We start from the raw sequence: 13,118 nt of genomic DNA on the forward strand, positions 1-13,118 counted from the left end.
TGGCTTTCTCTTTTAAGAAAGCAAGTGGTACAGCCTCCAAAACCAGCACAAGCATGTACCAACTGTGAAGCTGATACAAATCCAAATTCTTGGCTGTACTTGAACAAAGTGCTGTCTGTTTGAAAACCTGTTTAACATCCCCTCTGAGACGCCAGAGTGCTTTATTGCTATTTCATCTCTGAGATAAATACCCTGATTGTGATAAGGTTACTTTCATAATAAGGAGGCAGGATATAATTATAACATATAGGATGTTTGTCTTGCCTTGATCCCTCTTGTTGCAGAGAGTCTAGGCTTGCCACACCTGTGATCACTGTAAATAGCTGCAGTTGTTGGAGCATGGTTGTAATTTTGTGGAGTAGGCTGGAAAAGTGTAGTTTAACCTGATGCACTTTTTATTATATGCATATGCCTGTGCAGTTCCCAGCACAGAATTTGGCCCTTGTCGAAAATACCTTTTGGCATACATCAGTTCAAACTAAGCCAGTAGAAACTAGCCCTTAGCTTTGGCTGAACAGTAACTCAGTCTTGTCTGGACTCTGTTTTTGGTGAAGTGGCAGGAAAAATCTCCGTTCTTTTTTAAGTCAACTCATAAAAAAAATTTCTTGCTTTACCATGATTTTTAAAGCAACTGAAAAGTTTATACTTCAACAGTTATGGTTTTAGAGTAGGTTTACAACTAAATAATAAATATTTGATGAATGAAAGCATGTCCATAAATGTTACTGTCATTATGGACTATGTACTTGGGAACCAGAGTAGTGATGTAGACAGAATAATAAATAAAGAAATTAATTCAATTTTTCAAGTTTCTCTTTATTAAAAACACAAAATTTCAACCTTTTGTTCCAATGGTACCAATCTTCTCTATTGCCAGTCCGTGACTTAATATTGTGAAAATTGAGTTCTTGAGACTGGAGAGTTATCAGCAAAGAGTTTTGCATCCAGGAGTACTGTATATCTCATTTGTTAATGTGATCACACTGAAACTAGATTTTAAGATATTTTTTCTGACTTAGCAGTCTGCAAAGTCAGAAAGACACAGACCCCCCTATGTTTTACTGGACAGGCTGTATTAATAAACTAAATCAAGTTTCAATAGATTCAATAAACTAACCATACAGAAAAAAAAAATTGGGACAGTTATTTTTCAGTCAGCTTTCCACTGCATCTGGAAAATGGCACAATATTGTTGGGTTTTCTTAGCAAGTGCATATTAAAAATGTGTTAATATTTTGCTGTGTGGTCAATGACATTTAAATTAAAGTATGTGTTTTGCAGATAGGATTATATGTTTTAAGAAAGGAGTCTCAGATATTATTGCAGGAAATTAACTAGGACATACTTATTATTTGGCTTACTTGGTTTACTGATTGCAATGACTAGGAATAAATCTTCCTTATTCCTTATCGGAATAGCTAGAAACACAGGTTTCTCATTTTTTCATGTCAGCTATTTATTCTTATCAGACCAGCTCTGTCTCTTGCAAGGAATTTTAACTTGAATGGGTAACCTCAAAATTAATGTAATTTTCTCCCTATTTTGCTCCATGGTGGTCTTAAAACCACTATTAGGCTGCAGATCAGCAACTTATATTTTTCCTTGTCCTTTGACACTTTACTGAATTTATCACTCTCTTTTTCTTGTAACACCTTTCATCTCTGCTATCTTTGATATCCAGTTGAAGATGGGAGGGATGTTTGTGTGCCAAGAACAATTACATTCCTTTTATTTTTATTCTTTCAACAACTTTTCATTCTGAGTCTTTGCACTTTATGAATACTGTCTAGAAAAGGATCTGTGGCAAGGTCTACAACCCTGTGCATGTCAGTACCTACCCAAAATCTTCATACTTTTTTCCCTCTCCTGCAGTATGTATTAACATTTTCAATGGCCTCTAGGACTGCTCTTTCAGAGTTCAGAACTAGGGCTGCATAAAGTGCAGTTGCTATCTTCTTATAATTACAAAAAAAGTTTCATTGTGTTAGTGCTGAATGAGCTTGCTCTCATTTCATATCCAAGTAAAACTTGCTATGCTTGTTTTTATAACAAAAGGAAACAAAAAAAACCCTTCAGATTTTGTCTTGTTCTTTTCTTTCTCCTTAGTAACTCCTTCTTTATTTATCCCTACCAACCTCTCCCACCCTTTAATCAGTTTTCCCTGCGTTCCAGCACCTTCCTGGGCTGCTTTTCAACTTACTGTTTATATCATACCTGTAGCTCTCCTTTTCATTTATGCTTTTTTTCCTCACATTGCCTTCATGGCAAAAATTGTCAGCAGCAGTTGATATGAAATAGAAATGTTGGTTTGACCTTTGAAATTAATTAAATTGCCACTAATCTACACATTATCAGTATAATGCTGCAGCTTTGCTGCACTAGGCTTGTTAATACTGGTATATGTGTTGTTGGTAATAATAACAATGTGCAAACTGTGATTAGTGCCTTGCATCAGCCATCATTCTAAGTGACCTCTTGAATACTAGCTGTTTATATGATACAGGATCTCATCTTAGAATCCACAAATGAAATCAGCAAAATAAATTTTAAAAAAAGGTATTTTAGTACATATTTTCCTAATGCAACTGTTCACTATGAGAAGTTTGTCTCATTACCTACAAAGAAAGATGGTTTGCTTTATTATTTCAGGTTGGAAGGAAATAATCTCAGACTGTCCATGTTGCTAAAACTTTGGATAAAAACCAAACCTTTCATCAAACTGTTTTGATATGATGATGCACACTGTCACAATGGACCAATTAACATATGTAGCCTTTTGTTGTATGCAGAAATTAAATTTCTTTTGTTCCCTTTATATTTTCTAATATGGCATGCTGAACATGCCAGAAAGCAATGTTTAACACAGTACTACTGAGCTGTGCATCTTGTGCCCTCCATATCACTCCTAGCAGATGACCTCTGTGTTGTTTAGAGGCGCACTGGTCTGCAAGAGGCTTGTGCTCAACGTGCTGAAAGGATACACTAATGCTGACATTCTAGCTGAGCTGACCCAGTCCCTTGAAAAGACTCTTCTTCTCCATACCAACTGCCAAAGTTTCATAGGAAAGAGTAGTAACTTAAGCAATGATGTATAAAACAAAGATGTGAAAAGGATATAAAGGACTTTGCTGGTAGACATGTAAGTAGGCACAATTTTTGCAATTGTTGGTACGGAATGATGTGTCTTCAATCTGTGACACATGTAGTGTTGGATTCATTTCTATTTGCTTCTGGAAAAGAAAATCTTCCTCTTCTGGGAAACTATTCATTGCAAAAATGAATATGCAGAGGGGGAATATTTATAGAAGGTGAGAAAATACTTTGGGTTTCACGAGGAGTGAATAATGAATAATTCAGTCAAGTGTAAATGACTTAAAGGGAAAATGTCTGTGAAATGATAAGCTACCTAGTAAATTCTTTTCTCTTAGGCAGTAAATCAGCGAGATACATGCCAAAGATAAACTTACACTTCAAAATTATTCTAAATCAGGATCTTAAAAATTTGGCCTTGTTAATTGTGAATGGAGTTTATTCAATTTGTGCAAATATTTCTAGACTGTAGAGAAAAGAAAATTCTGTTCCATTGCCACAGTGCCTTTGTTATGTTCTACTTCTGTTTTAATATATTGTCATCACTCTTAATCTGGAGAAGTAATTTTTAAAATCTTGGTTTAAAATTAGATATTTTACAATTTCACGTATCATCATAAATCATGAATGTTTGGGTTTGTATTTCATTGCAGCGGAAAACAGATGTGCCACTTCAAATGCAGTAACATGCACAAAGTGTCTTGCTTTGGGTCCAGAGTGTGGATGGTGTGCTCAAGAGGTATGGCATTTTGCTTAATTACATTTGACTTTAGATTATAGATGCTTCTGATCTTTATAAAGATAAAGACCTTTAAACTGGGAAAATTATAGTGAGAAATAGCAAGAAAATCTTTAAATGACCCCTAGAGACACAACCTGAGAAATCATGTGAAATACATTTTGTTTCCAAAGGAGAAAATGCAATCTTTTATTTGGAAAATTGCAGTAATTTTAAATAAAGTGAGACCTTCCTAATGCATTCCATCTGCTTTGTAGACAGCTTTGGCAGACTTACAGTAGCCTTGAGATTTTAACAGTTTTTGGCTTCCAAAGCAAAATTACTTATCAGTACTTTGTATTAAGTCCTTATCATATATGAAAACAAGTCTATACATATATGTCTACTGCATTTAGCAAAAGGTTCTACTAACAGTGGAGTTGACTTCAACTTCACCCTATATTATGATCCTATCACAAATGGAAAAAATTATGCTTTTCTCATTTCGACACTGGAAACTATCAGTTCTGAGACTTGGCACAGAAGATAGATCTTAGGTAGCAAGAATTATTCTGAAATTATTGTTACTGTGCAAGCTGTAAGAATATGAGAATTTTTGGTTTTGTTTGACAGAAAACACATAACCCTGTTGATAGCATGATTCTGAATAATCACTTCAGAGGAGCAAGCTTTTGAAGAATATCACTGGCAATCGCAGGCTCATATGCTCTTTAAGCTCACGTGGAAATTACCAGTGGTAGTTTTCCAGTTAGCAGCAGAGAAGGTAGATAAGTTTCTGGGGTGTATCTGTCAGAGATAAGAAGAGTAATGCACTGGTAATATCTATGTCTTGGAATTATTAACTTAGTCTGCCAAAGGTACAAGGCTGAGTAATGCAAGGATGGGTAGAGGCATGCAGGGCTTGTTTTCCCAGAGGAAGCTTAGCACGTGTAGATGGCACAATGGATTACAGTGTTCATTATTCTGGCCCCATGTCGTGTCCTACAAAGGGCAAAGCTTTATCCTCCTCCATCTGCATTTATTACAGAACAGCATTTGCTAACTCTCCTGTGCTTTGGAGCTGCAGTATGTCCCCTTCTAAGTAGGCACATGGACTTGGCCAGTTTCACTTCTGCTCTGCTTGTCCTGCTTCACTTCTCAAGTCCATCCTGAGAGCTGTTCATGGACACCAGGGCTTTCTCAAACCCTCTTAAATAGCTGGCTCACCTACACACCATCCCATGGTTATGGAATGGCATAACTAGTATTATTGCAGTGCAGCTTAGCCTGCTTGCTTCATGAGAAAAATCTTTTTAATAAGATAATCAGGCCTGAGGAACTCTTGAAATGCTTTGAATTTATACCCACAGACAGTGGACCTCAGAAAACACTACAAATCTATTATTCATTACTGGTAACAAGAGTAGCTAAATTCTTTATGCATTTAAAAATCTAGCTTTTTGAAAAGTATCCACTAAAGAATATGTAAATAGCAGTAACTACAAAAGCAGTCTCTGCTGGTTTTAATAAGGAAGGTTATAGAAAAAAATATATCAGGGATAGACTACAAAAAGAAGCTTCAAAGATTGGAAAACAAGATATAGGACTGTCATATTTCATTGTTCAGGGGCTATCTTAGTCTTTACAGGGTCTGGATGACTATTTATTGTCTAATACACAGTTGAATGTAGTTTAGATTGCTTATTTTGCCCATTTGCATCTGAAAGATCAGAGGTTGTCCTTTGTTTGGTTGGTCTCCAGCTTTGACTCAGATGGACCAATACTTTGAAAGACTCCAAGAGATCTTGTCTTCCCCCCCCCCCCCAGCATGTTCAGAATCGTATTAATCATCAGATTAGTGGTCAGGAAGGAATTTTGCATTGGATCATTTTGGCACAATTTTGGACAACTTTTCTCTTTCAATGCAGAAAAGGATGGGCTGCTTCTGACATCATCCTTTTACTAATCACTCTTCTGTTGCTACAAGGGCTTTTTTATTTCGGTGACATTCTAAACTGTCCACTCCTGTAATTATACATGGTTTCCTCTTTCCGGGAATTGAAATGATGTAGTTCAGCAGGTCTTTGGATTTTGTGTAGTGGGATAGATAAATTCAAGCTGGCTAAATCTAGAGCTGACTTCTGGTGTTCCTACTAAATATCAGCCTGAGTAACGTTACCAGTGGATTCTTCTGAAAACTAACCTCTTTTGATGTTGTGGGAATGATGCTTTCTTGCTAAAATGAGCTCATAGCATGGCACAGAACTTTTTAAAGTGACATAATAACAGTGTGTAATTTCCTTTTTCTCCAAAGTCAGATTGTTCTTATTGGGCAAGATCCTATTTCTCATTTAAAATTTTTTTTGTGTAGAAACGGGTCAATGTGAAATTAGGTTTAACTTCTAATTTAAATATTGCATCATTGCCATTATTAAAAACATATGGCTTCATGAACTTTTCCTATAATTTATGCAATTATAGTAGCATATTTTATTGTTCAAAGACCAATATTTTGGTTTTCTTCATCCTTTGAAGTTAATACAGCTTTTTTTCAGCTCAGATTGTTTTGTACTTTTTCTTTCTTATTAAACAGGATTTCATGGCTGGCACAACACAGAAGGGACGCTGTGACACTGTTTTCAACTTAATGAAAAGAGGCTGCCAATCAGATTTGGTTGAAAACCCCACGGTTCATGTCACAATACCTAGTGACCATGAAACAAATACACAAGTGACACCAGGAAAAGTTTCAGTCCAACTGCGTCCAGGTTGGATCATCTCTAACACATTGATATTATAATAAATTTAAAATAAAAACAATACTTGGAAATACAGATATTTTGTGAAGAGGCATCTGGAATAATTATTTGGAAGAATGATGCTATAGCATTGTGTTGTAGAACTGTGATGGTGTTGCTCCCATATTCAAGTATCATCTTCACCAAGAATTGTTTCTGTCAAACACAGCTCAGAATAATGCCAGTAATAAGTGGAAAGGGAATTTTAGGTATTCTTTCCTGTTTTCTTATGTGGTTTCTTGATTCTTTAGCCACTTACACTAACAGTTTTGCCTTACATGAGTATATATATTCCTTCTGAAAGAAAATAGAGTTATAATCCCTCATTTCATAATTTGATAAACTTCTTAATTATTTCTCTACTTTCAAGTGCATTGACTAGACAAGTAGAAAAATACCAAAACCATAATATAAGAAAAGACTACATCCTAAAGAAGACTTAGCTGTTCACTGCCTGAATTTTTTTATAACTAGTATATCTCCATTTGCCCTCAGCACAAGTCTAGTTAAATCAGTGTTCATTCTCTGTCTCTAAAAAAGCTGTGGGCAACGGCAGAAGTGAAGGTGATATAAAGGGATGCAGGGTTATCTTTCACTCAATAAAATTTAATTTATTTCTTTTTCAAAGAGAAAGAAATATGTGAGAGGGATCAATCTTTGTCTGGAAAACATTAAATGTTTAGGAGAAGTATTTTGCTGATCTTCACTGTAGAAATGATAATTTTCTGTCAATTACAAGGGAAAAAGGAAGGATCTGCGTGAGTGTAAAAGGATCTCTATTTTTCACACTTTATAATAATAAAACAGTCAAGGTAACATCAGCACTTCTTCTTTCTTCACTACCCTTCTAAAGAAGTGACTGATCTCTGCTTTAAGAAATGGTTCAAGGAACTGAGCTACCTCTAAGCACTGTCTATGATCACATTTATTTCCGAAGGCATACTGGATTCATAGGAAAAAATGTTAGCTTTCTCAAATTTGGTTTCATTAACCTTTTTTTCAGTAAATAATGAAATTAGGTTTGGAGTTCCTTATGCTTTGTAGAAGTTTTTGCATCAGGGAGGCAAAAGAATGAAATTTCAAGGACTCCAGAAGAAAAACTTTTTATATATAGATATCTTGCCCATATTTTCCACCTCAGGGAAACACATAGATATACCACTATAGTTTTTCTTTAAAACAGACATTTGCTACACTATAATCGTGCAGACAAAGATGATTTTGTTTTGATACTGGGGGGGGGGGGTGGTCACTGTTTACATATACTCATCATTTAGGATTTATGTGGGAAAAAAAATAAAAGCTGCACTCAGTGTCTCACTATATGCAAACTGGAGACCTGCAAGGGTCATTTACAAAAAGTAATTCAATTTACATTGGCAAAGAGGAACCATAAATTACAACACACTGAAACTGTTTTCCTCATGCAAGACCTAATACAGACAAATCCTGACATTTTCAGATGGATTATGTTCAAAGACCATTGGAAGAAAGTACTTTAAATATTTAAATTTTATGAGTCAGATCTCTATACTGGATGTACCTTTTGATAGTTTTAATTGAAAACCTGCATAGTTCTTCTGTAACATCTTCCTTCCTCCTGTCCTTTGCTGTATCTTCATTGCACAATGCTGGATTAGATTCTCCACTCATCACATGAAGATCCTGAACTCATTTTTGCTGTGAGCTCCCACTTTGGATGACGTAAAATGATGGCTAATTTGAAACTGTGAATTACTTACCCACTCTACCCGTACAAATCACTTCAGTCATTTTCCTGACATTACAGAATATTAGACAAACAAAAATGTGAGGACTGGTTTAGCAGCTTCCAAAGCATTAACATCTATCATCTTGAAATGAGAGTTCTATTTTGTATATACCAAAAGATTGACTTTTTTATATTAAAACATTTTAATAAAATATATATATATATTGATCCCACAGAGTTTTCTCATCAAATCTTTGGGATTTGATGAGCAGTTTGGGATAAACTTGTATCATTGTTTATGTCAGTTTTTGAGGCTGTGCTGTTCTTGTGGTGTGTATGTAGTTTTAGATTCTGTCATATGACAAACTATTTGCAGGATACATTTACATACTTTGAAGTGACAACCTTGAAGTGACTGACCCCAATTTGTATGCAGATCTGTGTCCTTTGTGAGCCACAACTGCTTTTTGTTATAATGCCAAAGGGATTGCGTAACCATGAATTTAAAACAAAATGGAGAGAAGTCAGATTTTTACAATAAATTGCACTGTGCTCCTGCAAGAAAAAGCCCAAGATGTTCTCCAAAACAGTCCTTTATGGCTTATTTTTGAATGCTTCTTCAAGGTTTAATTTACTCTTGGGAGATTTTCTTGTTTGTTTGTTTTTCTCTTTGCTGACACAAACAACTTTGTGCTGAGGTTGCTACAAAAATAAATGTATTTTTAAGCATGTCCATTCAAAAATAGTAAACAAACGTATTTGTTTCTTTATTTAATCAGGAAGTGAAGCAAACTTTATGTTAAAAGTTCGTCCTTTAGAGAAATACCCTGTGGATCTTTACTATTTAGTTGATGTCTCAGCCTCTATGCACAACAATATAGAAAAGTTAAATTCCGTTGGATTTGCTTTATCTAAAAAGATGGAGAATATTTCTCTTGATTTTCGACTTGGATTTGGATCCTATGTGGATAAAACTGTGTCACCCTATATTAGCATTCATCCAGGTAGAATCCATAACCAGTGCAGGTATGTTGTCTTTTTACATTTACTGTAACACGTGTATTTAATGACAGAAATATGCATTATACATATTTATTCTTAAAATTCGTCAGAATTTATCTTTGTTTCCTTTTACCGTGGTTCTTTGACAAAGTTCCTAAGAAAATGATGACTTTTTTTTTACAGTGATTACTTCTGAAACACCTGGTGAATGATTTCAGAAAAACTGTTTCTGTATCAGAAAAAATATGCTGTATTTTCTTTAGCAAAACAAGCCAAAACCCATGCTGCTTTGGTGATGTTTTGTATTTAGTTTTAAATTCAACTGTTGTGGTTTTCATTATTTTGGATATGATACCTAGATTCATCACAAAGTTTTTACTTTCTGTTCTAGGTACTTTCTAGTGTATGGTCATGTATTCATTAACTCTTTTGTGACAATTCTACTTTTGTCAACATCATGTGGTTTCTTTCAGCACATTTAATGAACATAAGTGATTCTCTGATCTACTTCCACAGTTCTAATGTGAAGGAGCTCCTCTTTTAAATACAAAAGATGTTCTGGCCTGCATTTCTTGGTTCATGCCGTGCCTTATATACCTTGGGTTCAACACTTATATAAAGTGAGGGATCACTTCCAAAACCCCTGGAGAACAAGATTATGCACAACAAATTCAGAGCTGCATAAATGTAGCTGGAAAAGTAGATAGTAGCTGGAAAAGTGAATATTAATTCTTCATACTTTCTTGCTTGCCTTTCCCGGGAGACATGATCCAAAGTTCTGTGAAGTCCCTAAGTACTCTTTGTGATTTCAGTGGGTTTTGAATTGGCTCCTAGTAGTGGAATTCATTCTAGAGATGTGACTACCTTTGGATAAAGCAGTCATCTAGACCATCTATATATAGTGAGTGGATATTGATTAGCATTTCTAGGTCACAATGTATTTTGCCTAAGAGGAGACATCTGCAGAGGTATTAATCCTTTCAATGCGAGTTTCTCTTCTTTGACTGTACCTTGATTTGGAGGAGAGCAGGTTACAGTCTGGATGCAGTAGAAATTAAGAGTTGAAAGCTGCTCAGCACCTCTGAAATGGATGAGCACTTCAACTTGTGCCATAAATCATGGCTGTGAATAGGTCCCAGGTCAATGACCTGTATAAGTGCTGCTTCACTAGCTTACCTATGATAAAAATCAGACTTTCTCCCTTATGCATAATTTGAGAAAGTAGCATTTGCTATGATGTTACTGAAAATGAATTTTCTAATCTATTTGATGAGGTAATTATTATTAATATCAGTATTAATTTTGGGTACAGTTATGTAACCCTAGTGGATATAGGAACTTTGATTTTGTTACAGTTCAGTAGCCTGTGTAGCAACTATTAAAAGATCTTATTGTTACGGTATGATAGTCCTTTCTCAGGATAATGAAAAGCAAAGTTGTATCACACTGTAGATATTTCAAAAGGTTTTATATATTTCCTGAGATCATACCATCCCTCTTGTTGCATTTTTTGTTCTGTATGAAACACTACATATATACTGTTAACATATTAACTAAGTTGTTATATACACAATTCCATAAAATACAAGATAATATACATTCTTTGTAGTTAATTATAGCTACTTCCCACTGAACTTAATTGCACATGGACTTGCTCTTTTTTTCTGTAAGTGTTTCTTATTCTGTGCTACCTACATCTTCATTAATATCAGGATTTTAAGGGTTAATGGGGATTCAATATTTTCATCTCCTTCAAAGGAAAAATAAGGCTTTTTATTTGTTTTGTTTTTGTACAGTGATTACAATTTAGATTGTATGCCTCCTCATGGTTATATTCATGTGCTATCCCTGACTGACAACATAGCAGAATTCAGAAATGCAGTGAATAAACAAAAAATATCTGGGAATATTGATACACCCGAAGGAGGTTTCGATGCGATGCTCCAAGCAGCTGTGTGCCAGGTAAGGAAGAAGCTTATTTACAAAAGAGATAGTAATTCAGGCACTATATATATATATATATATATATATATATATATATGTATATATGTATATACAGAGAGAGAGAGAGAGAGAGATAAACTGGTGTTCAGTGTTCCTGAATTCAAAATGCCAGTGCTATGCCTGATAATGCTAAAAGTTTTTCTTCCTTTTCCATTATTTCCCTCTTAAGTAAAAATTTCCAATTGAAACTGAAAAAAGAGAGCATGAGGGAACATGTTCCAGTATTGGTTATGGATGTTCAATTTCTGGCTTTAACCAGCCTAACCAAAATAGGATGGATGATGAAAGCAACTGCTTCTTGTTTGAACAGACACATGCATGAATTTCAGTCAATTACATAATTAGTTTCAAAAGTCATTAAAGCACTGCTTATGTTCCTCAATGAAGACATACCATTTGACGTTTCTTTTCCTTAAGAACTTGAAAATTGAAGATGTTTTACTTAACTGCTTGTGTAGATAAGGAAAACAGAAGAACTTCTATGTTCTCAGCTTTTAAAAATTTCAAATTTTAAAACAGTACAAATCAACTAAAAATTAACTTTTGTATATTGATAAAATGTCATCACAGTCTCTGCCATGCAGAAAAGGATAGAAAAGATCTGCATGGATAAGTCTCAACCTATAAGCATATTAGATAGAGAGAGTTAGTTTTGCTCTAGAGAGCTATTTTTGGTTGTTTTTCTTCTTATGCATATTAATGCAGTGCAAATTTTGAAATTTGGCTGATTCATGGGTTTGGTAATGCGCTATAAAATATTCAACTTCTATTCAAATCATGGGCTTGGCATGTTTCTCATCTGTTAGAATGATGTCAGGACAATTGTTTTATCTTGTCCATCTTCACACTATTTTTCTGCTCAGTACAATATCTCAAGAACAAAAAGTAATCCAAACTATGCTAAAAATGGATGGTTTGGTCCAATTTTATTTTCAAATTTTAATGAACAGGTAAGTAAAAACCACGCTTCATAAACACTGGGATTGAAGCTGTTACAAAGAATTATTCTGGAACTTTGGAAAAATTCCTAAAAATTCAGTGTTTCTCACTGGACACATTCCACACTTGTGACATGTGAGTTCTAGAATAATATATGCTTCCAAGAACAATAGAATGGAAACATTCATGAGAATGTGGAGTCTTTCCTGGTAAGTGAATTGTGAACTAAAATGGATGGGAAGAATGTGCAATTCATACTGACCATCATGAACTATAAATTATATTAATGTGCACTCATTTTGCCTACAATAGACCTTTATAACTTGCTCCATCTTGCTTTAACCAATACATCATAGTTGCAAGAGGTAGCAGGTTAGGACATGGAGCTACTTTAAAATTTAGATTGCTGTGACGTATATAGGTAGGAATCATATAATCACAGAACATCTCAAGTCAGAAGGGACCCATAAGGATCATTGAGTCCAACTCCCTGCTCCTCACAGCATTACCTAAAGCTAAACAAGTCTCAAGGTGACAAAGTCAAATGATGGAGTCTTAGGAGAAGAGGTTTTTACAGTGCTGGCTGGAGGAGAATTTGGAATGATTTAAGACAAATCCTGTTTACAAATAAAACTTAAAATACTCCTCTTTAGAGGGATGCTGTCTAGGGGTGTCCAAGAGAGACTGATGCCTAAAGTATGAGTTGGAAAAGACATGACACCCCTCTGTACTTGTTATTCTTGCTGGCTTGAGATATTTAATCTCCATTCAGAGATAGTAGAGAGTGAGCCTGAGAAGGGAGCTAAACTCCTCTCCATGAAGAAAGGAAGGCACGGAGTAAGTCACAAAGCCTGAC

At 35.0% G+C, this 13,118-nt stretch overlaps 1 protein-coding gene across 2 annotated transcripts in view; it reads left to right on the forward strand.

The window, feature by feature from the left end:
- Window positions 1-13,118, forward strand: part of ITGB8 (integrin subunit beta 8) — a 48,988-nt gene that overhangs the window by 11,834 nt on the left and 24,036 nt on the right. For both annotated transcript variants that reach the window (XM_036400765.2, XM_036400756.2), the window contains exons 2-5: window positions 3,744-3,829; window positions 6,402-6,576; window positions 9,097-9,343; window positions 11,116-11,281. In XM_036400765.2, the coding sequence (XP_036256658.1) occupies window positions 3,744-3,829; window positions 6,402-6,576; window positions 9,097-9,343; window positions 11,116-11,281 (674 nt within the window). The remainder of the gene's footprint in view (window positions 1-3,743; window positions 3,830-6,401; window positions 6,577-9,096; window positions 9,344-11,115; window positions 11,282-13,118) is intronic.

This window comes from Molothrus ater, chromosome 1 (assembly GCF_012460135.2).
Source record: "Molothrus ater isolate BHLD 08-10-18 breed brown headed cowbird chromosome 1, BPBGC_Mater_1.1, whole genome shotgun sequence".
Taxonomy (NCBI): Eukaryota; Metazoa; Chordata; class Aves; order Passeriformes; family Icteridae; genus Molothrus; species Molothrus ater.